The following is a 26,000-nucleotide window of genomic DNA, read 5'->3' as shown; positions in this document are numbered from 1 at the left end:
TGTCGCTCACGTTTCTTTATTAACTTGGCGTATAGACCTCTACAAGTCTCTAGAAGTGACGAGCGGCCCGTTGGCTTCCCCAACGTGCATGCTTGTGAGATGCATGCCTGATAGTGACATGGGAATAGAGACGGTCAAAGACTTGGAATGGGGGAATTTGGCAACGGCAATGATCATTTGTTCGGGCTGGTAGAGAAGAATCAGTTGCTGCAGAACTATGCTGGTGAGTTCTTCGGAGCTCCCCCATTGTCCGTTCCACACCACAGTGACCTCGAAATTCTCAAGATCTTGTAGCAAAGGCGGGAGGCCGGGGATTGACTGTCCGAAGAGTAAAGAGAGAGTGTCATTTGAAATGGTAGCCAAAGGTACCCGTTGTCCGGTAATCATTCCGACCATCTACAACACGATGATGTTTATTGTGGTAGTCGCATATCTGAAATAGATGCTGCTTCGTGATGTTCGAAGTGATAAAGCTGGATAGCATTGTCAGGCTCGTCACAAAACTAAGAATCGAGTCTTTGACCGAGGTAAAATATTCCCTGGCGTGCCATGAATCCCAGAACAACCCGAAGAACTCCAGATGAGATATGCGGCCTGTAGCGACCTTGAGGAATAGTACGATTGCTCGTTACCAAGAGTTAAGCTTTGCAAGGAGTCCCATTGAATGGCGTCGGCCCAGTATGAAGACTTGGGCGGTTCGACTGCGAATTGTCCGCTCAGGTGGAAGTATTTGATATGGGCAAAGCGGTCTCCAAGTTGCGGACTGGGCCTTGGCTACCTCTCTGTGAATCGATCGGACGAGCAGTTCTCTAGACGCAAAATCTTCAAATTGACCGACGTGCAAATGATGTCTATCAACAAGGCGTATGCCTATATGAGGTTTTCACTCCCACGCTCCGTGAATGGAGGCCAATCTCTGTAGCTCGGGGATGTTGGTTGGCAGATATTCGCTTCCAATGACCAGACGTGCTTGTGGCCGGTTTTCCACCAGCGACTTGATCACCGTATTTTTGCAACCGACCAGTTTCCAGTTCTAGATGGTTATTCTCAATATGCCTTTGTCACAGAGTTAGGACATGAAGGATAAATTTAAGTACTCTTAGATTCTGGGCTCGCTATATGGCTTCTTGAAGGGTATCTTTTGCTTCCAACCGGTTGTCCGGTCGGAACCTTCGAATGAATAGAACTCGCGGATACTTGATATTTTCATTGCCGCTCTTCACCAGACCGCGTGTCTGTGGGTCGTATGCGTGTTGTAAAGACCTTTCATAGTGACTGCGTCTATGGCTCCAAAATAGTCCAGAATGACCAAGCGCATCTGTAATGGCAAGACCAGTCGGCGCAAACCTTTGCAGGAAGGCCGGGCGGCTCCCAGAGCTTGCGGGTCATCACGTTGAAGCTTGGGCGATTTTATGTTAGCTCAGATAACATCAGTCTCACGCAGCTTACGTTCTCCAGTACAATCGTCCATAGTTACGGGGGAAGCCGCAGCTCGATGGATTTGGCACTTCTAGGAACACTAGGCTTCGAGGTGATCGCGATCTCCCGAAGAATAACATGATAAAAGTCCTTGAAGTTGCCCATGATCTTTCCTCCTCAATGGTGTTCATAAAGTCTTTGTACGGTGTACCTACAATTTGTGGTACAAGGCTGCCTGGGGGAGGGGTACAAACGAGGCTGGACGACGCCAATGCGCCACACCGCCCTCGATGTCAACCATTTGGAAACGTACCATTGGTACCTTTGACTCTCATGGATCATATCATTGACTACGTTGATTACATCGATGCGACTCGACTCCTCTCACGTGGGTCTCAACAAGACCAGTCTTCAATATCGCAAAGATGGGTTAGCGCCGCAAACATTTCTTGATGAACATGATTGGTAGAAGAAAAAGAAGAAAAAAGGAATCCACATGCGGGGCGGAGATGATCTTGCAGGCACGAGAGAGGAGAGAGGGGCGGAGGGGGAAGGATGGTCTAATGGATACTCTCCCTTGCAGGCGTCAAAGTCCCCCAAGCTGCGGCCCAAGCCTGAGCCTAAGTCTAAGGAGATTAGATGGATGCGATCTATCTCATGCACCCTGCAGGACCAACGGAATCCATGTCCATGCTGCTCCTACTTACCGCCTTTTCTCCTTCTTTTCCCTTTATTCACGATTTGCACCCTCTCCTGGTGTGAGGGACTGCAGGCTCCCCCCCCCCCCCCAGCAGATCGGAGAAAAGCTACGCCAGAACGTAAAATGGGGCCCGGAATGGAGAGACCCGAATTGCCACCGCGGGAGAAACAGAGGACGGGATACCCGGACCCGACCAATCACACCAGCTTCAATTCACCAAACAACCTGATTCATCACTAGAGTTGTCATGACCAGACGATGAATCACCATGCATTTGAGCCCGCACGGGACAAGCGTTGCCCTGAGACGCCTTGACATCCAAAGGGCATGTCCTCGCATGCCGTTCAAACAGCGGGACCAGTATGGACCCGCCGGATTGCCGGACTAAGCACGCGCTTGTCTATTCCGGGCTATTAGTGTCCAATTTTCCCTTTCTCCTCTTTTTTTATGGATTCTTACGTAGCCTCAAGGGGGAGTCATGGGTTGGACCGAGGTAGAGGTAGGGAGTCATCGAAATCCCTAGCTAAGAGTGAGTCACCTCGACTCGAGAACCTGCTAGAGCCCCTAGGGAGCTGGCCAGTCCACTCCACCAGAACCAAGTAGAAACCAAAGTAGGAAGGAAAATAGCCCAAAAAGGGAATGGACAAGATGCGGTGAACAACGAATAATGTGAGGCGGCCCGGTGGCCAATCACCGGCTCCACTGGAAAAATCGAGTGACGCTCTACTTTTATCGGCTTATCCCTTCTCGACTCTCTTCTTTCTCTATACCTTTTTTTCCCGTGCCAACACCGGTCTTTCTTTTCTTCTACCCTAAACTGTCACCTTATCCAAATACCGTCGAGAATTCCTGCCAAATGGCTGCCGTTGAGCTGTAAATCCCCCCACTGGGGAGCCTCAATCTGCCGGTTCCCCAGTCCAGCAGCTCCGACTTCAATTCCACTCGACGATATTTTACTCTTTCGACGGCCCCTCCAGAGCGTCGGAATTGCACCCCTAGTACAGTCACTGCAAGAGCACTTTTACGTCCCTATAGGACTCGAGGTGCTACGCCCGGTTACCAAGAAAAATCTCCTTGGACTTTTCCCCCTACTCGATCACCACCCCCTCTCCCAACATCCTCGCTCGCGACACTTATTCGAATCATCACCCACCACTCACCTCGGCTACCCCTCCTTGAGACCTCGAAAAACATTACGGAGAGAGATTGACACCCCACCATCTATCTTATCCACCTCAATCGACATATCAGGAAACACCAGAACAAAGTTTTCCACCACTCAAAAAAAAAAGCATACACCACGAAAAGGTTACAATCTCTAAACAATGTCTCAAACGAGCCCACACTCCTCCAAGCGGGCCCCCAAGGCTTCTGCAAAGAGCAGTCACCGTGCAGTCACCCCAGAAAACCTGCGGCGACACCTCATGTCGCCTAAGGGTCAGCAAAAGAAGGCCCGATCCAGTGTCGAGCGAAAGCGTCGGGCCTCATCATCATCAGTCTCGAGCGTTTCATCAGTCTCCTCCCTGGAAGAACTGAGTGACGAGGCTGATGGATCAGACGACGACGCAGACGATGAGGAAGACAGGCCGTTGGCCAAAGCCCTGTCTTACAACCGTCGTCAGAAAACGGGTCGTAAGACGGGGCGTCAGTCTACGGTGAACAAAAAACAACGGATCTCCGACGACGAAGACTGGGATGGTGGTTTCAGCAGTAATAACAGTGATTCTGAAGAGAGCTCAGATGATGTCTATGCTGCTGTGGATTACATCACTGATGCCGAGGACGAGGAGCAGGACGTTGAAAAGATGGAAGAGATGATGATTCTGGAGTCGGAGAATCATCAGCGCGTCCTCCCCTCGTATGAAGCGAACGAACAGTGGAATTCTACCACTGGCTTTGGGGACTCCATGTTCCTCCCTGCTGCCTCCTTCTTCGACGAAGAGCATCTATACAGTGCCATGGACACTTTTGGCGAAACAGACCTAGCTTCTGAAACTGTTGAAACACCTGTAGCTCGTCGAGTCCACTTCGAAGAGCGCTCGGATTCTTCGTCCGACAGTGAGTCTCACACAGATGATGAGATATCCGGTGATTTCCTCCAGCAGGATTCGCTGGACCCTCAGCTGCGTCGCATGATCGAGAACGACAACCACGACCACCACCGCAGCCATCGCCGTCAGTCTGAAGAAATTTTCGCCGATACTGACTATGGTCACGGAAATATTTACCATGTTGAATCCGACGGGACCTCCGAAGGTAGCCTGAGTGGATATGAGAGTATGCTGGCTGCCTGGACATGTTTTTTGATTTGTTTGCTAATCCAACTCCAGCCGACGATGGTGATACCACTGATGAAGACCTTCCCCCTCCCGCTACCATCACCCACCCCCGCTCTCTTCTGCGTCGTGACTCCACCGACTCTCTAGCCGCTGTCGGTGATGACAAGTCCGACACTGTCCCACGCCGCCGGGGCCCAATCATGGGTACCTTCAAGGCCGATCCGTACAAGCCCGTAGCGATAGTTGACTGCTCCGGCAAGCATCTTGTCATCATTCCTGCGTATGCCTCCTCTCGTCATGATTGGCTCGATTCTACCGCCAACAGCATGGCAGGTACTGCCAACAACAGTCCTCGTCAGACTACCCTCCACCTGGTCGATGAGAGCGACACCGATGCTCTCGCATCCCCCAACCAAATGGACTTTAGCCCGATGCTGGCTTCCAGCGCCAACCTGATGCTGACTGCCCTCGGCAACGATTTGACACCGGGAGGCCAGGTTATGGGCCCCCCCTGAAGCTTTCTACCCCTCACAAGAATTCACCATCGACAGCTCCTACGAGGATGATGATGAAGATGACCCGGAGTCCGCGCTCAATGTCGACGACTTCATCGACTTCGGCAATGGCTCCTCAGACGAGGAAGAAGATGTGGATAAGGCCTTCGATGACGACGCCCTCATCTCCCCTATGGCCAATGGCAACTCCCTGCGCTCAGGCATGAGCTCACATACTCCGACCCGCAACGAGTCACAGCAGGCCAGCAACACCGCCGAAAGCTTCCTAAATCACCTGGACAAGGGCATTGTCACTGCATTCCGTCGTAACCATAACCGGTACCAGGCCCTCCTCCGCCTCCCGCAACACCGCGAATTCATGCCCGCCAACTCCCCCCTCGCGACCAGCCAGTGTCTTCCGACACGCTAAGCACACGGACCAGCGCACTCCTACCCGGAAGCGCAAGGCCAGCGGCTACGCGGGCGGCGAGGCAGTGCGACGCAAGCTCATGGATGCTCAGCGTCGCTCCCAGCTCCCCTTTTAAGGCAATTCGCATCCACTCGCTCTGACGAGCCCTTTTGGTCACCTTTAGTCATCACCCCGTTACGATTCTATGAAGTTTGGATTTACAAAGAGCATGATACACACGGACGCAGTTTCAAATATTTGAGAGTCGCTGGCAGACTTGGCCCTGGAAGTACGGGCTCTCCTTGCTATATCTGTCGATGTAGATGTGAGATCTTTCTGCTTTCTATGGCTCATTCCTTTCCCCCTTTCCCTTTCGCTTTCGATTTCGATCTCGATCTTGAATCTTGAAAAGTCATCCGAAGGATCATTTTTCATTTTTCGTTTTCCCATTGTACGATGTTTTCACAATTAGTCAATTTCAAAAATTATCAAGATATCCTGTTTTCTCCTAGTAGGCTAAACATCTTCAATAGGTGACTGTCTAGAGATCTGCTGGAATCGACATCTTCTTCGTAGACGCTTTGGCCTCTTTGACCGATTTGAGAATACCTAGAGGATGTTGTAACGTCCTAACGCCCATGTATGAGCTGTTCAAATGTTTACAAGTCGATTGAATCTACAATCGTCCGGGTTTGACATCCTCTAAGACCTTGATAATAGGACCAAATAATGTGTGAACGCAATGTCTATGTTATTCAATTAAGCGGAAGATAAAGTACAACCAGGAGACATCAGAACCAGTCCGTTCAGGCACAATCTTATCCAGCGCTCGAATGCACTCGTGGGGAGCAGCCACGAACCACAAAGATGAAGAAATGAAAAGAAAGAAAGACAGCCATAGACGAGCAACGAGGAATAGTACACATGAAATGAGAAGAAAAAAAGAGGCAACGCAACCTCGGTCTGTGCGGATCCTATCACCCTGTTCGCCGTTTTAGATGACAAGAGCAATCAGCGTTGCCAGGAAACCAAGCATCATGCCCCACGAGATTGACACGCTGGAGGCTGCGTTCCAGACAGGCGTGCCGCTGGCTTTCGCAGCCGCGTAAGGGATGCTGGACGTTGCTATTTTTGAAGAAGAGGAAGCGTGGGGCACTGGATTCGGCCTGTCCAGGATGGTCGAGCGCTGCTCGGACCGACAGGGACCAGGCCGACTGTTTGGGTGATGTAGGATGAACCTGTGACGGTTGCGGTCACGAAGCTGACCTGCGGCACGGTGATGGTGTAAGTCGAGTAAGTGATGGTAGTGCAGGGGACTTTAGGAGCAGAGGTCACACTCCCGGTTGGAAGACCTGCGCTGCCACTGATCGAGATCGTCGGGACCAAGGTGATGGTCGAAGGAATGCCAGTCACGATGCCGGGGTTCTGGGGGACCCAGGCTGCGCAGATTCCGGTGAAGTAGGATAGCGCGGACGTGATCTCGGACTTGGATGTTCCCCATGCATCGATGCAGGAGATGACTTTTTCGGTGAACTCTTTGTTGGGGCAATAGCACTTGGCATCGCTGTTGTCTTTGCACTTTGGTACCACGCTGAGCCACGTGTTGATGCACTGGGGGACTGTGCTGGGGCAAGGAGAGGATGGAGCTGGGCTCGAGGTTGCCAAGGTTCCTGTGCCACCGGTGACGATTATGGTCTCGGGAATGCCAGTTGCGCCGGCGGAACACTTGGTGCAAATGACGGAGGTGGAGGTGAGAACGACGGTTGAAACAGTGCTGGTGGGAACAAGGATAGTAGATCCACCAGAAGTAACGGTGTTGGTCACAGGGCAGGTGGTGACGGTGGTGTAAACCACAATGGTCGTGCTAGATTCCTCGGGAACGATACTAGATCCAGGGATGACACCAGAGGGACCCACCGTGGGTGTAAGGCCAGTCTCAGTAGCGGTTGTCTCGGTAATAGAAGTGGTCGCAACCACTGGGATAGTAGAAGCCGTAGTTACCACAATGGTAGAAACAGTCGTCGTGGGCACAAGTACGGTCGATCCACCAGAAGTGACTGTATTTGTAACAGGGCAGGTAGTCACGGTGGTGTAAGTCACAATGGTGGTAGTCAGATCACCGGGTACGGGTGTAGATACAGGGTTAACACCAGAAGGTCCGCTTATGGATGCAGTGCTTGTCTCAGCAACAGTTGTCTCGATGACGGAAGTAGTAGCAACAACCGGGATAGTTGAGGCCGAGGTCACGACGATCGTTGACAAGGTGGTAGATGTAGTGACATAGTATGACGATCCCGAGCTGACGGTGGCAGTGACTGGGCACACAGTCGTGGTGGTGTAGGTGACTTCGGTGACTGTAGATTCTTGCGGTACTGACGAACTACCACCAGATGGAACTAAGGAGCTCGCGGTGACCGGTGACGAGCCACTGGGAACAGCAGATGTTCCTTCGGGAAGAGTCACTGTAGCCGTGGAAGAGGAAGTTGCAGTGACCGAAGAGGTTTGGACAACTGGAGACGTCTGAGCAGCCGTAGAGGTTTCTTCGGCCGACGTAGTCTCCGTGACAGGACACACGGTGGTTCGAATGGCAACAGTGGAGGTGATCACTCTAGTAGAGTCAGCTGGGCAGTTGGTAACTGTTGGGGCACAGCTAGTGATAGTGATTTCGCTGGTTGAATAAATCGTGGATGTAGTCCACTGCGAAACACTCGCAGAAGATGTGATGGTACCAGTGACCGGTGAAGAGCCAGAGGGACCGACAGAAGTCGACTCGACAGGGCTTGATTCGGCAGGGCTAGACTCAGCCGAGGTCGATGTGGCAGATCCTGACTCAATAGGGGTGGTCTCACCAGCTGGGCTAGTCTGGGCCACAGTACTAGTCCTGCCAGCGGGAGAAGTCTCACCTACAGAGGTCTCAGTAACAGGACAGACAGTCGTCCGGACTGGAATTGTGGAAGTGTACACCGTTGTAGAGTCCGCGGGACAGTTCGTGACAGTGGCAGCGCAGCTAGTAACAGTCACCTCGCTGGTCGTGTAGATAGTAGATGTGGTCCATTTTGAAACACTAGCAGATGGCGTGGTGGAACCTGAGACCTGAGAAGATCCGGCGGGGCCAGTCGAGGTCGACATGGCTGGAGAAGTCTCACTAGCCGGCGAAGTCCCACCAGTGGATATACTGATAGAGCCACTGACAGGCGACGAGCCTGATGGAACGGCAGAAGAAGTCGCAGGCAAGCTTCCACTAGGACCGGCTCCAACTGACGGCGCCGAAGTCGACTCAAAAGATGTTGTCTCGGTGACAGGGCAAACAGTAGTCCGGATGGCAATAGTCGAAGTGACCACCTTGGTAGAGTCGGCCGGACAGTTCGTGACAGTGGCAGCACAGCTGGTAATCGTAACCTCGCTGGTCGTGTAGATCGTAGATGTCGTCCACTGAGAAACACTGCTAGATGTGATGAATCCAGTGACTGGGGATGAGCCAGAAGGAATCGGCGACCCAGCAGAACTCGAGACTGATCCAGCGGGAGAAGATGCCGAAGGTCGACCGACGGAAGGACTGGCAGTAGGAGTCTGACCAACAGGAGTAGTATCAGCAGTAGATGAGCTGGAGGAGCCAGTGACCGGAGAAGAGCCAGAAGGAATAGCGGAGGAAGAACCAGGCAAGCTACCGCTAGGGCTGGATTGAGTGGACGGCACTCCAGTCGACTCCGCAGAAGAAATCTGGCCTGTGGAGGTCTCCGTCGCAGTCACAGGGCACACTGTGGTGTACAGAGCGATGGTGGAGGTAACCACCTTGGTCGAATCCGCAGGACAATCAGTGATTGTTGCTGCACAACTCGTGACAGTGAACTCGCTAGTCGTGAACACAGTGGAGGTCGTGAACGACGAAGCACTGGCCGACGATGTCACAGAGCCAGTGACTGGTGAGGATCCAGAGGGGCCAGTGACTGGAGAGGATCCAGACGGACCGGCAGATGGGGTGGCACCAGGGGAGCTAGGTGTGCTCACAGGCGAACTGGCAGGAGAGCTGGCAGGCAAGCTACCGCTCACACCAACCGAGGAAGTCTGCAGAGGAGCGGACTGCGCAGCAGAACTCTGGGCAGCGGAACCGGTCTCAGTCACAGGGCAGACTGTGGTCGAGATGGCTCTAGTGGATGTGACCACTTTAGTGGAGTCCGCAGGGCAATTCGTAATAGTGGCGGCACAACTTGTGATGGTGAACTCTTCAGTCGTCCACACGGTCGAAGTAGTCCATTGAACACTGGCACTGACGGAAGGGGAGGCTGATCCAGTGACAGGAGATGAGCCAAGTGGAATCGACGAGCCAGCAGAAGTCGAGATTGATCCAGAGGAAGAGGAAGCCGAGGGACCAACAGACGGGCTTGTGGGAGACGATGCAGGGGAGGCACTGCTTGAGCCAGGAGCAGGAGTCGACTCAGCAGCCGGGGTAGACTCGCTCGCGGTCACGGGGCAGACTGTAGTTGAGATGGCTCTGGTGGATGTAACTACTTTGGTTGAGTCCGCAGGGCAGTCCGTGACAGTGGCAGCACAACTTGTGATGGTAATTTCCTCGGTCGTGTAAACCGTGGAAGTAGTCCAACTAGCTGAAGCACTAGCAGCAGGAGAGCTACTGCCAACACCCGGCGAGGCGGCAGAGACCATTGGAATGATGGGCGCGGAAGATGTTGAGGTGCTGGATGAAAAGGAGCTCTGCGATACGGGAACGACGAACGGCAAAGAAGAGCTTGGAGAGGTAGATGCCAGCGAGCTAGACTCCGAGACCACCGGGACGGCTGAACTGGAGGTCGAGGACCCTGAGTCCGAAGAAACGGGAATCACCACGAGGGAGCTGGTCGCAATAGACGCAGGCGACGATTCTGATGTGGCAGATGGGATATAAGGAATGGACGAGCTTTCGAAGTAACGAGGGGAAACGCCACGGGCCGCCAGGGAAGCAGTGGGCTTGACCGATGCAGAACTGGTATTCCCCGATGTGCAGTCGAAGTCAATGCTGTAGATTGCAAAATCGACACTGGAGTCCTTGCTATCATTAGGCAAAGCAAACTGGACAGACTTAGCACCACCGCACTGGTCATTTGTTATTGTAGTGACAGTGGTAGAGACAGAGGCAGTCTTGTGGCACTTTTGATCATTGGGCACGGTGTAGATGATCAGCAAGTCGGTATCTTTGGACGTCGAGATCTTGATACTGGCGACAGAGAAGTCGTTGATATCGCTGCCAGTAGAAATGGACGGTGCGGAGGCGCTGCTCCCGGAGCTAGCCTCCTGAGTAGCAGTAGCGGTGATACATTTGTCCTAAAGTAGGGTCAGTGTAGATCAATCAATGACGTCCACAATCCAAATTAGAAAGACCACCGATAGACATCAACAGTAGTCACCGAAGATTGATGTTGCATATCAACCATCTTGAAGATCAACAAGTAAACAGTAAGACTTACAGTGCTGCCACCAAAAGTGTTACTGCAGGCGAATTGGAAGAATGCCATGCCGCCATACTGGGCGAAAGAGCCAATCGCTAGATCAGACCAGGTGAACCCCTTTACCTGATAGCTGTTACACTTATTGATGGAAGTATCCGGGACTGAGTATGACTCGTTAGAGCCCCACGACTAGATGTAAATAAGAGATGTTAGAGTACATCCTGATGAGAATACCGACCATAGACCGATAGATCAACATACCGAAGCATGACTCCCGGCCAGCAGAGCAGCGAATGCAATAGAAATAAAACTCTTCATCATGGAAGTTGTCAACGAAGGACACAAGTGGGTTGAAGATCAGGATTGAAAAGAAAGGCGAATTTTTTTGTGATTGTTGAAGACCGGCAACGACAACAGGCCCAGTAGGGCAAGTTCAAACGAAGCGGAGAGCAAACTGAATAGGAATATCCTGGAACGAGTGTAATGATATGAGAAGAAGAGAGACTGGGAAGGAAAAAGGGGGTCGAGGAAGTAGAAAGAAAGGAAAACAAACAAAGGCCAAAATGTAGAGATTGAAGCTGCGGAGGCTACCATCAGGGAACCGGCTTCTTAAATTGAATCGAACCTCAACAAAGGGTTCGCACCTGAATAGCTACCTATTACCTATTATCCCGGTGCCTGCAGCTATTGACAATATCCACCTGCTCTGTGAATAGTAATTGGCAAGATATTCTGGGGATCAAGGCATCCAGTCGCCAATCAGGATGGCCCAGGCACCGAGCTTGTACCAAACTTGAAACATCAGACTACTCTCAGTGAGGATATCGACCACCTCATTCAGCGGTACCTTAGTCTATGCTGCAGGAACCATGCTGGATCCGGAACAGGGGTCTCTACAGCGGTTAACAACACTCCACTTTAACACCGGGCCCCGCTGCGGCGACTACACACTCTCCAATCAGCGTGGCCTGTGGGGTACAAAAATAGCCCCTGCACGGTCGTCAGGCTTGAAGCGCCAGATCGGCAGCACTGCATGGGATGAGGTCGATCGAGTCAAAATCTCTGAAGAAAGGCGAGTACGATGGTGCAAGGGCAGAGAACTGTTGTCTGACGTGATTGAAGATGCGATCGCGACTTGATTGTGCGAGGCATTGTCACCTATTTCCACTGTGACAGTTTTTCTCACCCTTTGACTACATGGATGAGATGGTCATCAACTTTGAACAGAGTTACGAAATTACCCCGACCTCTTACGCAGAGTGTGGTGACAAAACAGTGTCCTAGGATCGATGGGAGAAGCTTGGCTGGCGTCGCGCCCTGAGTCGTAGCTGTTTCGGTGACTGATCAGATCATCACCTCTCCACAGTTACAAGCGAATTAAGCTTGTGGCTCGTTATGCTGTTGCCCAAGCTCAATTATACATTCTATTCTTTCTCGGACAGAGATCCTCTAGCGCCAGACCCTCAACCAGCATCTGCCGCCAGCGGACGCCCAGTGGCTCTGCGTGTGATATGAACCGGAGATCTTCTACCGTTCGGAACACGAGCTAGATTGGTGTCACTCTCATTCAGACATGTGAGGGAGCTTCGTGAGTTGAACGCCCGTGGGTGGCGTCGGAACCTGATCGGCGTCTCGATTATGCCAAGTAATCTTTGACAGGCGGAAATGCTCAGCCCAGAGACCTTGAATAAAGCCATCGAGCCCCGTTGCTTGATGACTCTGTTTCATGCGCAGAGTGACTTGCCCCATGCTCTCGTGAATGGCCAAGTTCCTAGGTAGCCGCCCAGGTACTTTTCGGTTGTCGCACGATCGCTTTGTTTGTAGGCTCGGCGCTAAAAACATCCACGAATAAATCGAGCGTACAATCGGGTTCACGCGTTTTGGGTTCCTTTTAATGTCTCTCAGGATTCTAAGCCTGGCCATAAGTGGGGTGGCTAAGAGGGACCTTTTTTTGGTAGAAGGTTACATTGTTCTGGACCCTGTAACAAGGTCCCGCATTGGGAGCGGCGGTTTCCTTGATGATTTTAGAGAAAGAGTTTCATCAAGTTTTCTACCTCTTCTGTCCTACATTTAATGATTGATCACTGTAATATTTGCAAACACTATCACAGGATTCTTTTACTCGAGGGATTATCTTATTCGATCGATCGGATGGAAGATGCTGATTAAGATGTCTGGCCCCGCTTCAATCTTGGCTTCATGAGACTTGACATTTGTGATCGAATTGAATAGCTTGTAATTTCGAAGAAGGAACTGGGTGATCGCGGTCCTTGACCGTATCCATTTCATGTTTGGGTGGATTCGTAGTAGGCGGTGCACTTGATTTCCACGAGAATCTCCTCCCGTGGCAGAGCCCGCACTTCAACTGTTGTTCGTGCCGGTGCTGTCTGGCGATCGGGCCAGATCAGATTCCATTCCTCATTCATGTCCTTGTAATCCTTCCTCATATCCACCAAGAAGACAGTGGCGTCAATCACGTTGTGCATGCCTGCTTGTCCAGCTGAGGCCTCTTCGATGATCTTGCGGATATTATCTAGAACTGCGGCACTCTGCTCCCCGATGTTGAGGGTCAGGTCACCCTTTTCTGAGCGGGCGGCGCCGACAAAGCTGCCATCACCACGGCGGGACGATGTTCCAGAGACGTAGATGTAGTGGCCCTGGCCGTGGTTCACTATGCGCGCGTGAGGGTAGTTGGCAAGCCCTTGGGCGTCGGTTGCCGGTCGGAAGTATGGAACACTTGGTGCCATTTTACTGAGAGAGATCGTTTAATCGGGTTGCAGCTTTCAAAGTGACGGACTTCTCGCTCGAGAAATGAGATTTTGGTGGAGGGTGGGTTGAACGATGTGCGTTGTCCAGAACAGACGGGTTCAATAAATGGCTATCGAGCCATGAGGTGGAGGTTTCGTTACTCGATCAATATTGTTTCTGCAATTTCCGAAAGATGTGTTGGTTGATCAACTAGATGAATGCTATGATATTGGTCCGTAGCTTAATAACAGCCAAAAAGTCTCGGATATATCCGACCGGGCCGCGGTCCGACACCACAGTCCTCGACTGATGCAGCTCAGTCGAGTCAGACTACCGGACATGCAGCGTTCGCAAATTAGTAAACACATCACGACTATGAGCACCCTCCTCCCGACCAATGCCAGATGCCTTCATAACCCCGAAGGCTGTGCCAAGCTCGCGCACCAACCAGCAGTTCATCACTCAGCACGGTTGGCTTGATCCAGTAAGTAGCCTTGAAGGGGCTCCTCTTGTCGTAGCTTAAGTTCAGTTCTGTGTCTCGATAAAGTGAATTTGATTTCATTCCGTGAAGACTTATTATTTCGTCCAAGCGACTTCAAAACGACATCTATAATTCAGACACATTTACTTTACAGACAGCAGGGATTCATCACCCCCAGCTCAGCCATGATACTTCGGATGCATCCGGTCGAGCAATCGGATGGCGTCGCGGATCGGCCGCACATTAAGCCCATCTCTCACCACACGTAACAATATCAACACAAAGTCAATGCGGGTAATGCCGTGACTCCATTTCCCATATAAGATCACTTCCGTTGTAGAAATAATCGTTCCCGGATCAACACTTTGCCTCGGTTTTGTACCATGGAGACTCCTACGACTTCCTCTATCCCGGGACCCATCGTCCTATCCTCGTGGCTCGCTGCGAATTCCGAGTACTTGAAACCGCCCATAAAAAAACAAATGCCTTTACTCGGGCAAAGATTTCATTTTGATGGCCGTTGGTGGGCCGAACACGGGGAACGATTATCACAGAGAGTCATCACTCCTAAGTGAAGTGTCCGATAGGTTTGTCACAGCACTGAATCTCGAAACTCGCACTCAATGAAACAGAGGTATTGATGTACCTCAGGACCTCGGCCATCCATTTCCCTCAAGCTGACCCTGTGATATAGGAATGGTTCTACCAAATCAAAGGCGACATGCTCCTTAAAATCATCGAAAATGATACCTTTCGAGACGTCGTCATACGAGAGGGAGAAAGATTTCTTGTTCCTGGGAATATAACTCACTCTCCACGAAGATATAAAGACACCATTGGCTTGGTCATGGAATGTGCTCGACCCCCGCAGATGATCGACCGTGTCCGATGGTACTGTGAAAATCGAGAAGCTCATCCGGGTTCTCCGACAATCGTACGCGAGGAGTCCTCTATTGCGAGAATATCGAGGAACAGCTCAAGCAGGTAGTGGATGAGTGGATCGACAATGAAGATTGGCGGAGATGTACTGCGTGTGGAAAGATTGCATCCACCTACTGAGCCTTCACAATGTTTACGTCTTTGAGGATGAGGACAATTTCGAATTGAAATCTCAGTAGCATATGATTAGACCATGATAGACGAAGCCCTATTGCTCTTGATTCGGGAAGTTATGATCAATGAAAGACATCAACATCGTGTCTCCGAAAAAGGTCTCTGTAGGATCTTCCGATGTGGTGGACAGAGGGACCAAGTCAGATAGAAATGAATCATCAGGAACGGTCATCGGATCTACTGAGCAATCCAAGTCATCTTGGATCAAAGACGGCGTTCGAGGGAAAGGAAAATCAGAAGACTGCGAGGTAGGTTTCCCGGACTATCTTTCGCCGCTTTGAATGGCTCCCAACCTCCTGATGATCGTCATCCTGTCCGTAACGATCAAACGCTCTTTGAAACAGGTCATGCATTTGAAGGTCCCTCTGTGTCATTTGAATATCTTCTTCGGTCGAAGCTGGTATTTCTTGAGCTCAGGCCATTTGATCTTGATGTTTTGTAACAGGTTGAGGCCATTCTGTACATCTGGCAACGCCTTGCTGGTAAAAGTCGGGTTCCGAGCCAATCGCATACAATGTAGCAAAACTTTGGCGCCGGCATAGATTGCACGACCTTGTTGGATGACAAAATGGCTCGCGGGAATGGTCGCAAGTACTTGGGGGGTGGCTTTGATGCAGTTGGATGCTGCTTCGGCACATCGAAGAAATATCTCAGGCTCGGCTGCGCTGAATCGCTCGATAAAAGTGCGATATAGCAGGACAAGCCCAACGTAGTAAGAAGAGACTGCAATTGTTTGCAGCACAAGAGGGCCACTCGCCTGACTAGTTCCATCAATTTTGGGTAGTACCTGTTTGGTATAGTATTTTTCAAGTTCTGCGTCGTGCCTTTTTACATATGATCGTAAGGTAGCCTTTGGTTTGGCGTTTCTTGACGCTTGAGATCTGCGAATGCATCGCACAGACTTGTAGATGCGGCCGATGGTGACATGGAATTTTGCAATGATTGAAAACCAGGAGTCCGTCTTGGTCACCAGGGTGGATGTTGAGGAGCTTTCGTCATCATTTGAGTCGATATCGCTCTCGCCATCATCAATGGCCAATGATTTCGATAGTGCGGTTGAAAGAGAGCGGTCTTAGATGTATAAACACCACCAGACATTGCCGTGGGTGCTCGTCCAATCGTGCACAAGACCCTGGTACAGGCGAATTGCATGACCAGCGGTGACCCACGCCTCATTTACCGTGCCTTTTTTAGTTAGATACAAACTAAGCAGACCTTGAGCGATCACAACGTTGATCGCTGAAGTGAAGTTTTGCTGGTATTGCAGCCTGGGGGATAAAGAAGTTGCGTGGGAGAAAAGTAGATCTGGCAGATCTAGGTATTTGTATATTACAACTCTTGCTGATCAAAGATCATATGCTCTTCTGAGAGGACTGATGCGGCAACAGCGAGAAGCGCATAAAAGAGAAACGAAAATTCAGTCTCGTCTTTGCCGATGCCCCTGCAATTATGACGCGCAGCCATCCAGCGATCATATTGGGGCTGGAAGCTGCGACAATGTATAATTGGGAAAATTGGATATATGAGGTGTAAAAAGTCTCCATCAGAGCGAGCAATATCGGTTCTCCCAATCGAGTCACGTCGAGCCTAGTAGAATCTGCCACGGAGGGCGATTGGCTCATGGTCATCATCAAGGCCGTCTATAGTTTCCTCGAGTAATACTTTTGTAGTACCATGGCCTGTTCCTGGAGGATTATATATTGCTGTTGAATCTGCTGTCTGTGATAGAGCATCTGTGAAAAGCGTTTGGAAAGTTTCTGGCGGCTCGAGTAGTGCACCGTCGGGGGCAGGAGCCGATGACCAACTAAGTCGCTGCTTTCAGAATCATCCTCAGTTGGAGACGCTCCCATATGTTGCGATGAGACTAGATACTCTCCGTGTTCCCCGGCTGATGATTGCTGTCGCAATTGCTCCTCCATCACGGTGATACGCTTTTCGAGTTTGACAATATACCTGGAGGAATATTAGAGATCTCGTGACTAGACACGCAACACCCTCGAATCAGGACGGTAGTACTCTTGTGGAGTACTCACTGTGGATCTACTAATCTCGTGTTCCCATGAGGTTCAATGTAAACGCACTCGGCTTTGATGCGAGTGCAGCTGAGGCACGGATTTTCGCCGTTGCATTTAATCTTCTTGCGACGACATGCTTGACAAGCACGCCAAGCTCTCTTTCTCTCGTACATGAGGGGTCATGGAGGATCGAAGGCAGTTGGAGAAGACAAAGCGCCATCGGAAGCGACCTTGGCCCCGCACCGGAGACAACTTGAGCTGTGGGGTAGACCACTTGTCTGGACCGTCGCAAGACCCACTTTGCAACGAGAAAATATCAGTGCAAGTTCTTCCCACTGATTGGCTCTTCCTAAACACCATTGAACACTGCAGGGCGCATCCATTGTAAGGGCACCGAATCATCTGCTCCCTTTATTTGCTTCTTTTCTATCTTCACGGGCTTGTGATCCTGAGACATCATACGATCTGTCAATCCGGACTTTGGCTTGGTCCTCGGTTACATGGTAGATCAGTGATCTGCAATTTGAGCCCTAGCATCATATTCAGTGGCCCGAGTTAAGCGGGTGTTGACAGGTACATCCCTGACCATGACCGGAGCTCTCCGTCCGACAACCCTGAGCAACGATAACTCATGGCAAATAGTCATCCGATAACCAGAGTGATTGGAAAGGCTACGTATGCTTTTCAGCCATACTACGTCAATGTGTTTCCAAACCTCTTCTCCTGTCCTCAAATTCCACATAGGCTTCCTCGTCGCCGGTTTGCTAGTCTGACTCCATTTTTTGATCCTTTATGTTGAGGACCACTTGGAAACTTGATCCTTTCAAATGCAAGTCTCTCGGAGACTGTTGCCAGTTGTACGTCCGCTAGCGTATCAAGGTATGTAGACTTTCGGGCAACTCATCCGCCGCGGTCTCGGTATCAGACACCCATCCCTGGAACGCAAATATCGGGTAAACCAAGTCTCAAACCTTAGAAGGCATGATTACTTCAACGAGACTAGCGCTATTCATCCAGACCCATACCTATTGATGGTTCTAGAGCCACCGAGCTGACGTGTGTGTGTGTGTGTGTGTGTGTGTGTGTGTTCCAGCGCCCGGAAGAAGCAAAGTGATCAATCTATATGCGACGGGAAACACGAAACGGGATACTCCCCCTTTTAATTTGCATCCCACGTATCGCCATGCTGGATGGAGAGTGGTACGCCGGGAGACCCTCAGACTTATAGATGGTCGCGTGTAAATGTCAGGAACAGGGAGCGCCTGCCGGAGCGCGATGTGGAGACGCCGGAGTGCCTTCGGGGTACCGACAATGGGTCTGTTGGGACCAAATGTGTATCGGTGGCTTTTTCCATCTTTATTGTCTCCTCGGGCCAGAACTTGGTCTGACCAGGAACGGGACCCAGGTCAACTCCACTGATGATCTTCACTTGCTTGAACAGGTTGGAGTCAGCAGAAAAAAAAAAAGCTCTCAAGTATCGAGGATTACTCTTGCAAAAGGTGTTCAATAGCGTCTCAAAGAGCAGAGAGTCCAAAGTGTCACGTCACATTTGGTGTCTACAAAACAATGTGAAGATCACGGCTTATCTCGGCACATTGACGACGCCCTGATAAGGTCGGGGCTCGGGATTGGCTGCATCGCCCTGCATATCAATCTCCTTTTTGTTCGTTGCCCTTTTTGGGTGCCTTTGCATGAACTAGGAGGAAACTGAGATTGATTCATGATATTCAATTTAATATTTTTTTCTACAATGCTCCATGCGCTCGCGTGGCTAGGTTTGAGCCACCAGCGCTGACTTTCCCTGAACTCCCATGGTTCTCCGGACTATCGACTGGCTCTTGAGCCTCCCCTTGCGGAGATCAAGATAAGCATCGCCTCCACCACTCACAATCCAGCTATCTCCATGAACAAAAGTTAACCGTGATGACATGGGTTCGCACAAGTCTGGGAGCTTCCATATAACCGCCACTTCCCGGTTTCCCCTGGACGCCCTGTGACTGTTCCAGGTGCATGATGGCCCAACATCCTGAACACACCTCTCTCTGGTGGCCCGACGAGAGAATCAAGGCGACTCTAGACACAAAGTTTATTGTCAGCCGGCTCCGTCCCGAGAATGTTCCGCGATTGTTCGATCTCCCCGGATGGGGGGGGATTGAGCAGTGAGACATATATGGAATGGATTTTGCTCAAGGCTGGTCGTTTGTTTCTTATTCTCGATGCCATTGGTATCCCGGATCGTATATTCGCCCTGGTCGATGAATCTCGCGACGATGACGATCTCCCGTTCGCGGAGCCGAACATCGATATGCTGAACCTATCTCCGGATGGCAATGACCCAGCTCTCGATTCCCGGTTCTTCCAAACACAATGGCGCTTCTTAGTGCGAGGAATTACGGAGGGTGAACATGTTACATACACCGGGAACGAGGGTGTACCCGTGGAGATTGTGCGATCTATGACCAACAGCGGAATTCAGGGTCGCGATGACACGGTCGACAAGGTCATCCTCGCCGGATCGGTGTCTCGCATGTTCATGCGCACACAGGTCCAAGTCGGTGGAGCACCACACTTTTTCACCTCTGAAGAAGTCCTGGCCGAGGTCAAGAAACTACGGAAACTGGCACATCGCCATGTTATCTCGATTTATGCCTCGTACTTTGTGGACGATACGATATGTGCACTCTTTACCGGCGCCGAGACAGATCGTACCCTGCACAGCTTCTTGACAGATGAACCACCAAGCTTCAAACGCCTAGCCAAAGAAGAGCGTCGTCAAACACTGATCACCTGGCCACACTGCCTCGTATCAGCATTGTCCTGGTTACATTCTCGCGGCTACGCACACACCGCTATCCGACCATCCAACATCCTCATCGACCCGGAGTTCAACATCTTTCTCGGCCAATATCAAGCCCTGGATTCTCTCCTGGCACCACCAAAGCTCAACGATCTCGAATCATACAACTACTCCGCACCAGAGCGCTGGGTCCGTACCTCCGCCCCCGTCCAACCGGTCGTAGCACCCAGTCGTACAATGCTCCCCTCAGGAGGTCGTACAGCACGAAGAAGAAAGCCCGAGAAAGCCCTGCCCTCTCTCAGCGAAACCTCCCCGGTGTCCCCAGACTTTCCACGCCCAGAATCCTCAGCCTCATCCGCCTCAAAAGGCACGGTCATCCGCATCGGCCTCCCAGGCTCACCATCCCGCTTCTCCTTCGCCTTCTCATCATCTTCATCCTCGACTGCCTCTTCAGGCCAAAGCGAAATAAACTCTGTAAATCAACAACGACTCCCCATCTGGAAGAAACCCAGGAAAATGCTCTCAACCCCATCTCTTTCCTCCGCCCACTCTTCATCTTCCGGCTCGTCAGCATCCTCGATGACTCCCCCCGCTTCATCATCTTCAAATCCAACAATGCTCAATACTTGGGAATCTCACCAATCAGAAAACTCAACCCCATCAGACCTCTTCTCGTTGGCAGCCGTCATCCTCGACATCCTAACACACATCTGCAAACGATCCCAATCGTCCTTCGCCTCGCATCGATCCGCCAGGAACCGATCTGCAGGACGCGGCGGCGGAATGGCAGATGCCTCATTCCATCTCTCGCGGAACTCAGTACAAGTGCAATCGTGGATTGCCCTTCTGGAAGGCGACGCACTGAAACGATGCCGTCGAGACCGGGCCAGTGATAGATACTTCTACGCTGTTCCACGCATGCTTATAGTTCTATGGGCGATGTTAGCACCAGAACCGGAGAAACGACCCAGTGCGCGGCGGGTTGAGAAGTGTTTCGCGAATGCCATTCGGGAGATTCCAGCCTTACGCGGTGAGGCCGTTCCGTTGCATTGTGTCAATCCGGAGAAGGAAGAGGCGAGGAGGAAAAGGAGGAAGAGAGAGAGGCTGAGAGGGACAGGGCAAGGGAGGAGGAGAGGAAGAGGTTGGAGGAGTTGAGGAACAACAAGGCGGAGACCATTTTGTCGTCGAGTTCCGTTTCTGAATTCGATTTTGGGTTCTCTGCGGGTGGGAGTGATAGTGAGACGGAGGAAGAGGAGAGGAAGGGTCTTAGTTTTTGGGATGAGGGTGACGCGGAGTCGATGATTATCCCTGGAGATCAATTGTCTCCTCAATTGTCGTTGCCGAATCTGGATCTTCATCTGAGTGGGATTGAAGGATTGTCGGTTCGTGATTAGCTTGTCGGTTAATTTTTTTTTTTTCTCAAATGGTGTCTGTGGCCATGGGTCGTGTGTACAGTGTATGATACGGATTGGATGAATGTGTGAATGACTGGACGATTTATTACAATTCACATAGGACTAATAAACATTTCATTTGTGTATTACCGCGAGCACGGGGTCTCGTAATATCAGTCGCCCAGATGCGTGGCCCATGCTGCAAGTCTTCGTAGCTCAAACTCGTCTATAGGCTACAACGACAAACATGCATATCAATATCAATATTAATAAAATACCCCAGATGTATGCCAATGGCGACTTCCGAAGTCATTCTCACAGCCAAAAGGCGACGGCACCTAGGAGAGTGGTGAGAACCATGGAGCCGGCAAGGAGACGCTCGGTGGCCGATCCAGCAACCATGACTGCGTTTCCGGCGTTGCTCTTGCCGGTGGAAGTGCCGGTGGAAGTGGAAGTGCCAGTAGATTCAGCAGAGCCAGCAGCTCCCGTGGCGGAGGAGGAGTCATCGTTCTTCTTGTAGGTCTGTCCCAGAGTAGGGAGAGGGGAGCTAGGATCCACAGCCCAGCCGCCAGAGGTCGATTTAGGACACGAAGGCACGGTGATGGTGGAGGTACTCTTGGTGTAGTCGGAAAGAACGACACCGGTGGGGTTCAGAGTCGCCCAGTGAGTCTTGAGGTTGGTGAAGTCAGGTGAGATAGGCGTAGGGGTTCCCTGACGAGTGTAGCCGTCCTCAACCAGGGTGTTCGTGGCAGCGGCGTTGCTCACCGAAGGGCCGTAGCTGATCAGACCATAGTCGTTGGTCTCCTCAATCCACTCGTAGATGATGGCACCGGACCAAGTGCCTTCCATCTCACTGCCCAAAATAGCAGCCTGGTCGTCGAAAGTACGGGGAGCCGGAGTGTTGCAACCCGTCTCGGAGAAGAAGATCGGAATGGGGTAGCCAGTCGCATTCTTCTGGAGCTCATTGTAACCGGACACGGAGTAGCTGGACGCACCACACCACTCATACGCGTTTAGGGAGTAAAAGTCCAAGCGTTCAGAAGAGTTGCTGGAGCAGGCCAGGTAGTTTTGGAGCATCGGTCGGAGTTCCGAGATGTCAGCCGCGGAGTAACCCACGGGGATTTCGCGATAGCCCTTCGAGTCCCGGTACGCCTTGATGTCCCTAGCAGCGGCAAGAACGTATGGGGCAGCAATGGAGCCATTGGAGGTGGTGAGCACCTCGTTGCCGACGAAGACACCGGCGGTGTTGTCGAAATTCTGGAACTCATCGAGAACTTCCTTGAAACGATCGAATTGGGTCTCGTTCCAGTGCGGCGAGGTCTGTCGCCGACTATCAGTTCAGGTTTCCGACGATCGGGTCCACCTTCCTTACCTGCTCGATCTGGGTGGTGAACGTGTCGAGATCGACGAACACGTAGATGCCGGCATCAGCCAGCGCCGTCATGCAGCCCGTGTGGTCGGCATTGGCATCCACGTGGTAAACACGGACGGCGTTGGTACCCAGCTCAGACATGCGAACAATGTCGCGCTTGCATTGGGCGGTGTTGACCAAGGGGTCATCCGGGGTAAGCTGGTAGGCAATACCTGTGGCAGTGTTAGGCAAGTCGATACAAGATGCTGGGCCGGACCCCCGAAACATACCCTTGATGTAGTACTGTGTACCATTCTCGTAGAAGAACTTGGAACCGACCGCCGAGATGGTCGGGATAGCCCCCACCGTGACAGCCTGCAAGCCGGCCAGCAGCAGCGGCGCCGAAAGGACAAGCGAAGAAAACATGGTCCAAAAATTTGGAAGTTCAAAGATAGTATCTCTGTACAAAGTAAGACAATAGCCAATCACAAAGATTGGAATTCTAGGCAATTCTTGACGAAAAAGATACCCGAAACGACAGGAAGATCCAGTCCTGGACAAAACGAACGAGTCTCAGGTCTAGATAGCGCGAATGGTGAATTTAGAAAGAACGAGACACAAAACACCCAACTGAGAAAGAACACACAGGGAAGAAAAAAAAAAATATCTACGAAAACAGGGAATGGCATTTGAACCTTGGCCCGGTGTTTCGCAGATTGCAGGTTCTCGCGCCAGTGTCAATCTGGGCCTAGTGCCCGCGAGACATGCGTATGCGAAAGACGAAACATGCCAGGGGTTGGCGTGTTCTATAGCCGTAGCCGGAGCTGGAGCTGGAGCTGGCGATGGCGATGGCGATGGCGCGGATTCAATCTCGTGAGAAATCGTCGGAGTAGGTGGTCAGCGCCAAAGGGGGCATCAATCCTTCTGGAACTACAGTCATAATGAAAATAGAGTGCCTCAAAAGGCCGAAACGTGGAGACGGGACCGCGCAGGGCCCGAGACTGGGGGGTTTTCTCACAGAATTCGGTCCTGAACCGAACCCCACGATGACGCGAACCGTGGAAGTCCCATCACATTGGAACGTGGGTTCATCTCAAATACTGCAATCTCCAAATTTCTTATCGGAAATGTGGAAACTGGAATATGGAAATTGGAGCTTGGAGCTTGGAGCTTGGAGCTTGAAACTTGGAAAACTCGATATTCTTCCATGTTGATCACCACAGGGACGATCGCGCGAGATTTTTCCGCCTTCTCAACCGAGCCCGGAGTCTGCCGAAAGAGGTCCACCGCTACAGTAGCACTCACCAGGTCCTGGACCCATCGAGATGTCCTCTTTCCGCTCCTAGCTGGCCCCCTTCTCTCTCTCTCCTCTCTCTTGACCCTCGAGATTCGAAGAGACTCTAGAATGCATGACGAGTCCAGTGATCGGAATGGACACATGGCGGGTCACACGGCCGGACAACACATCGGAAGTAAACCCTGTCAATCACTTTCCTCTTCAATCTTCAGGAGACCCCCCTTTTAGATCCACCTCCACTCAGAGTTTATCGTCCCCCCTCTTTCACCGGGGCTCGAAAGCTTCTGGATTTCTCCCGATCAGCGGTCAGATAGGCCGAAGTTCTTGTGGTCTAGGTCTTGGGCACGGTGGACTTGGGCCGCTACGCTGATCCGAAATACCGTCTCACGGTGACCGTCGAGGGGATCCAATCCGACCAGTCGAGGTGACCTAAGAAAACGATTTGCGACAAAGTGACCCTTTTGCGGACACCCTGGTTCAATGAGGCGCCAACTTATCTAGAACCACCACACAGAACGACCGAGTCTATCTATAGCCATGAAAGAAATAAGACAGTGGGTGCCACCGAGCCCAAAAGCCAAGTTGGTGCGGTCCAGACTCTCATTGCCCTCCACCAGTCCCCATCCATTCCGAGCTAGTCCGCCAATAGTGGGTGGCTACGTTCGTCAGCAGTGGATCCGGGTCCATTGCGATCGACTGCTTCTACCTTGGCCGCCAGAGGCCCTGTGCGATCTGCCATCCCCCCGTCTCATGACGTTTCCGCAGGGGGTTTTTGGTTATAAGTCCGCATCCGGCCACCCCCACACGAGGGTTGATTTTCCACGTCCGCCTTTTGTACTCTCTTCAACGGCTTCAACGGCATGGTTTCACTAATAACAACTTAAGACTCTTTATATATCACAATGTCGACTGAGACCGCGTCCCCGTTTCGAATTTCGCTGCACGACCAGCTGGGCCTGGAACGCAATGAGGCTTTCCGTGCCATGCGCGAACAGCTGCGCCGTCAGGATTGCGGCATGGAAGGGCCTAGCTTCTGCTCCGGCCATCGACATGAGTGTACCTCCGCCGAGCAAGACACCTTCCGCCTGCATCGCGACATCATCCACACTCTTCTCGTCCCACTCTTCCTGATCAACCACCAAGCCGAACGAGTCGCTGCTCGTGCCCTGCTCAGCAAAAAGGGCGTCGAGCCCGAGCGGGCGTTCCGCGGCGAGGCTCGCAGTGCCTTTGCTTGGCTGAACTGCATCCTCATCGAAGAGCACGACTGGTATCTGACCGCGCGGTGCCCCGCCTGCATCGTGCTCCATGTTCTCAACTCCGAACCTACAATCCGCTTTGTGACAGTAGCTGCACAACTCGCCGGACCGCGTTCCGGATTTGGCTGCTGGCTCTCGGCCCTCGAGACCGCCGTGTGCGAGGACCCTTTCTGGGGCAATTCTTTCTGGCCCGAGATCGAGGAGCGCGCTTCGCGCTTAACGGAAGGTGTGCAGCAGCTGGTTCGCCAATGTCACGAGCTACATACTACTCTCGACAGCCCGCCCTGCACCCCTCCGTTGACCAAGTCCTCGGCCCCCGTCTACGAGCGTTCGACTACCCCCTGCACTATTGCTATTAAGCCCTCTAGTTTTGCCCGGAAACAACTCCGGCTCAGTCGCGAGGAGCAGCGCTATCGGTCGTCGATGGCCTGGAACGCATGGAATTGCTCACATGAGATGCGCCAGCCGCTGGGCGGCGGCGCCCCCACCCAAGTGCGCCGACGTTCCATGACGTCTTGAGAAACCACGAAGGATGTGGTCTGATATGATCTCATGTTGTTCGTACTTCTTTTCACGGTGAAATCATCTTGACACCATTCTGCCGTGCAGAAAAATTCCCCACAATAGGGGTCTCCCCAATCTCGAAAGGAAAAAGGGGACGCCGGATATCTTTTGAGCTGACCGGAAATGGAAAAGCCCTGGGAAACTGCCAGGTCTCACCGATACTGCAGACGCCTGGGTATCTGAAGCCGGGCTTTCCCCCCGCACTTCACTCCCGCTTCATCCGATCATGATGCGACCGAGTT

General features: G+C 51.9%; 11 protein-coding genes across 11 annotated transcripts; 5 read left to right on the top strand and 6 right to left on the bottom strand.

The window, feature by feature from the left end:
- Positions 1-39: 39 nt before the first annotated feature.
- On the bottom strand, positions 40-387 carry N7477_000398 (uncharacterized protein; the record flags this gene model as incomplete). Its single annotated transcript, XM_056962061.1, has 1 exon — positions 40-387. The coding sequence occupies one exon, from the start codon at positions 385-387 to the stop codon at positions 40-42; it is 348 nt and encodes a 115-aa protein (XP_056827064.1).
- A 3,057-nt stretch (positions 388-3,444) lies between these two features.
- Positions 3,445-5,437, top strand: N7477_000397 (uncharacterized protein; the record flags this gene model as incomplete). The annotated part of the gene is made up of 4 exons (XM_056962060.1): positions 3,445-4,396; positions 4,450-4,895; positions 4,960-5,231; positions 5,305-5,437. The coding sequence occupies 4 exons, from the start codon at positions 3,445-3,447 to the stop codon at positions 5,435-5,437; spliced, it is 1,803 nt and encodes a 600-aa protein (XP_056827063.1).
- Positions 5,438-6,426: 989 nt separating this feature from the next.
- Positions 6,427-11,060, bottom strand: N7477_000396 (extracellular serine-threonine rich protein; the record flags this gene model as incomplete). Its single annotated transcript, XM_056962059.1, has 3 exons — positions 6,427-10,617; positions 10,761-10,880; positions 11,004-11,060. The coding sequence occupies 3 exons, from the start codon at positions 11,058-11,060 to the stop codon at positions 6,427-6,429; spliced, it is 4,368 nt and encodes a 1,455-aa protein (XP_056827062.1).
- A 551-nt stretch (positions 11,061-11,611) lies between these two features.
- On the top strand, positions 11,612-12,026 carry N7477_000395 (uncharacterized protein; the record flags this gene model as incomplete). Its single annotated transcript, XM_056962058.1, has 2 exons — positions 11,612-11,818; positions 11,919-12,026. 2 exons carry the CDS (start codon positions 11,612-11,614, stop codon positions 12,024-12,026), a joined length of 315 nt encoding a protein of 104 aa, XP_056827061.1.
- A 1,001-nt stretch (positions 12,027-13,027) lies between these two features.
- On the bottom strand, positions 13,028-13,489 carry N7477_000394 (RidA family protein; the record flags this gene model as incomplete). The annotated part of the gene is made up of 1 exon (XM_056962057.1): positions 13,028-13,489. One exon carries the CDS (start codon positions 13,487-13,489, stop codon positions 13,028-13,030), a length of 462 nt encoding a protein of 153 aa, XP_056827060.1.
- An 865-nt stretch (positions 13,490-14,354) lies between these two features.
- Positions 14,355-14,959, top strand: N7477_000393 (uncharacterized protein; the record flags this gene model as incomplete). Its single annotated transcript, XM_056962056.1, has 2 exons — positions 14,355-14,528; positions 14,666-14,959. The coding sequence occupies 2 exons, from the start codon at positions 14,355-14,357 to the stop codon at positions 14,957-14,959; spliced, it is 468 nt and encodes a 155-aa protein (XP_056827059.1).
- A 495-nt stretch (positions 14,960-15,454) lies between these two features.
- N7477_000392 (fungal specific transcription factor domain-containing protein) lies at positions 15,455-16,182 on the bottom strand (the record flags this gene model as incomplete). The annotated part of the gene is given in 2 exon segments (XM_056962055.1): positions 15,455-16,155; positions 16,173-16,182. 2 exon segments carry the CDS (start codon positions 16,180-16,182, stop codon positions 15,455-15,457), a joined length of 711 nt encoding a protein of 236 aa, XP_056827058.1.
- A 542-nt stretch (positions 16,183-16,724) lies between these two features.
- N7477_000391 (Zn(II)2Cys6 transcription factor domain-containing protein) lies at positions 16,725-17,272 on the bottom strand (the record flags this gene model as incomplete). The annotated part of the gene is made up of 2 exons (XM_056962054.1): positions 16,725-17,037; positions 17,118-17,272. The coding sequence occupies 2 exons, from the start codon at positions 17,270-17,272 to the stop codon at positions 16,725-16,727; spliced, it is 468 nt and encodes a 155-aa protein (XP_056827057.1).
- Positions 17,273-19,212: 1,940 nt separating this feature from the next.
- Positions 19,213-21,278, top strand: N7477_000390 (protein kinase domain-containing protein; the record flags this gene model as incomplete). The annotated part of the gene is made up of 2 exons (XM_056962053.1): positions 19,213-20,926; positions 20,965-21,278. Coding segments are annotated over 2 exons (2,028 nt in total), but the record flags the coding sequence as incomplete, so codon positions are not given.
- A 327-nt stretch (positions 21,279-21,605) lies between these two features.
- Positions 21,606-23,067, bottom strand: gel6 (putative 1,3-beta-glucanosyltransferase; the record flags this gene model as incomplete). Its single annotated transcript, XM_056962052.1, has 3 exons — positions 21,606-22,610; positions 22,663-22,874; positions 22,932-23,067. The coding sequence occupies 3 exons, from the start codon at positions 23,065-23,067 to the stop codon at positions 21,606-21,608; spliced, it is 1,353 nt and encodes a 450-aa protein (XP_056827055.1).
- A 1,773-nt stretch (positions 23,068-24,840) lies between these two features.
- Positions 24,841-25,713, top strand: N7477_000388 (uncharacterized protein; the record flags this gene model as incomplete). Its single annotated transcript, XM_056962051.1, has 1 exon — positions 24,841-25,713. The coding sequence occupies one exon, from the start codon at positions 24,841-24,843 to the stop codon at positions 25,711-25,713; it is 873 nt and encodes a 290-aa protein (XP_056827054.1).
- Between the last annotated feature and the right edge of the window lie 287 nt (positions 25,714-26,000).

The sequence above is a fragment of the Penicillium maclennaniae genome, assembly GCF_028827695.1.
Source record: "Penicillium maclennaniae strain IBT 15551 chromosome Unknown utg000001l:1.0-3280838.0:1.0-3283122.0, whole genome shotgun sequence".
NCBI lineage: Eukaryota > Fungi > Ascomycota > Eurotiomycetes > Eurotiales > Aspergillaceae > Penicillium > Penicillium maclennaniae.
The sequence above is the reverse complement of the archived record's forward strand: the minus strand, read 5'-3'. Positions and strand labels throughout refer to the sequence as shown.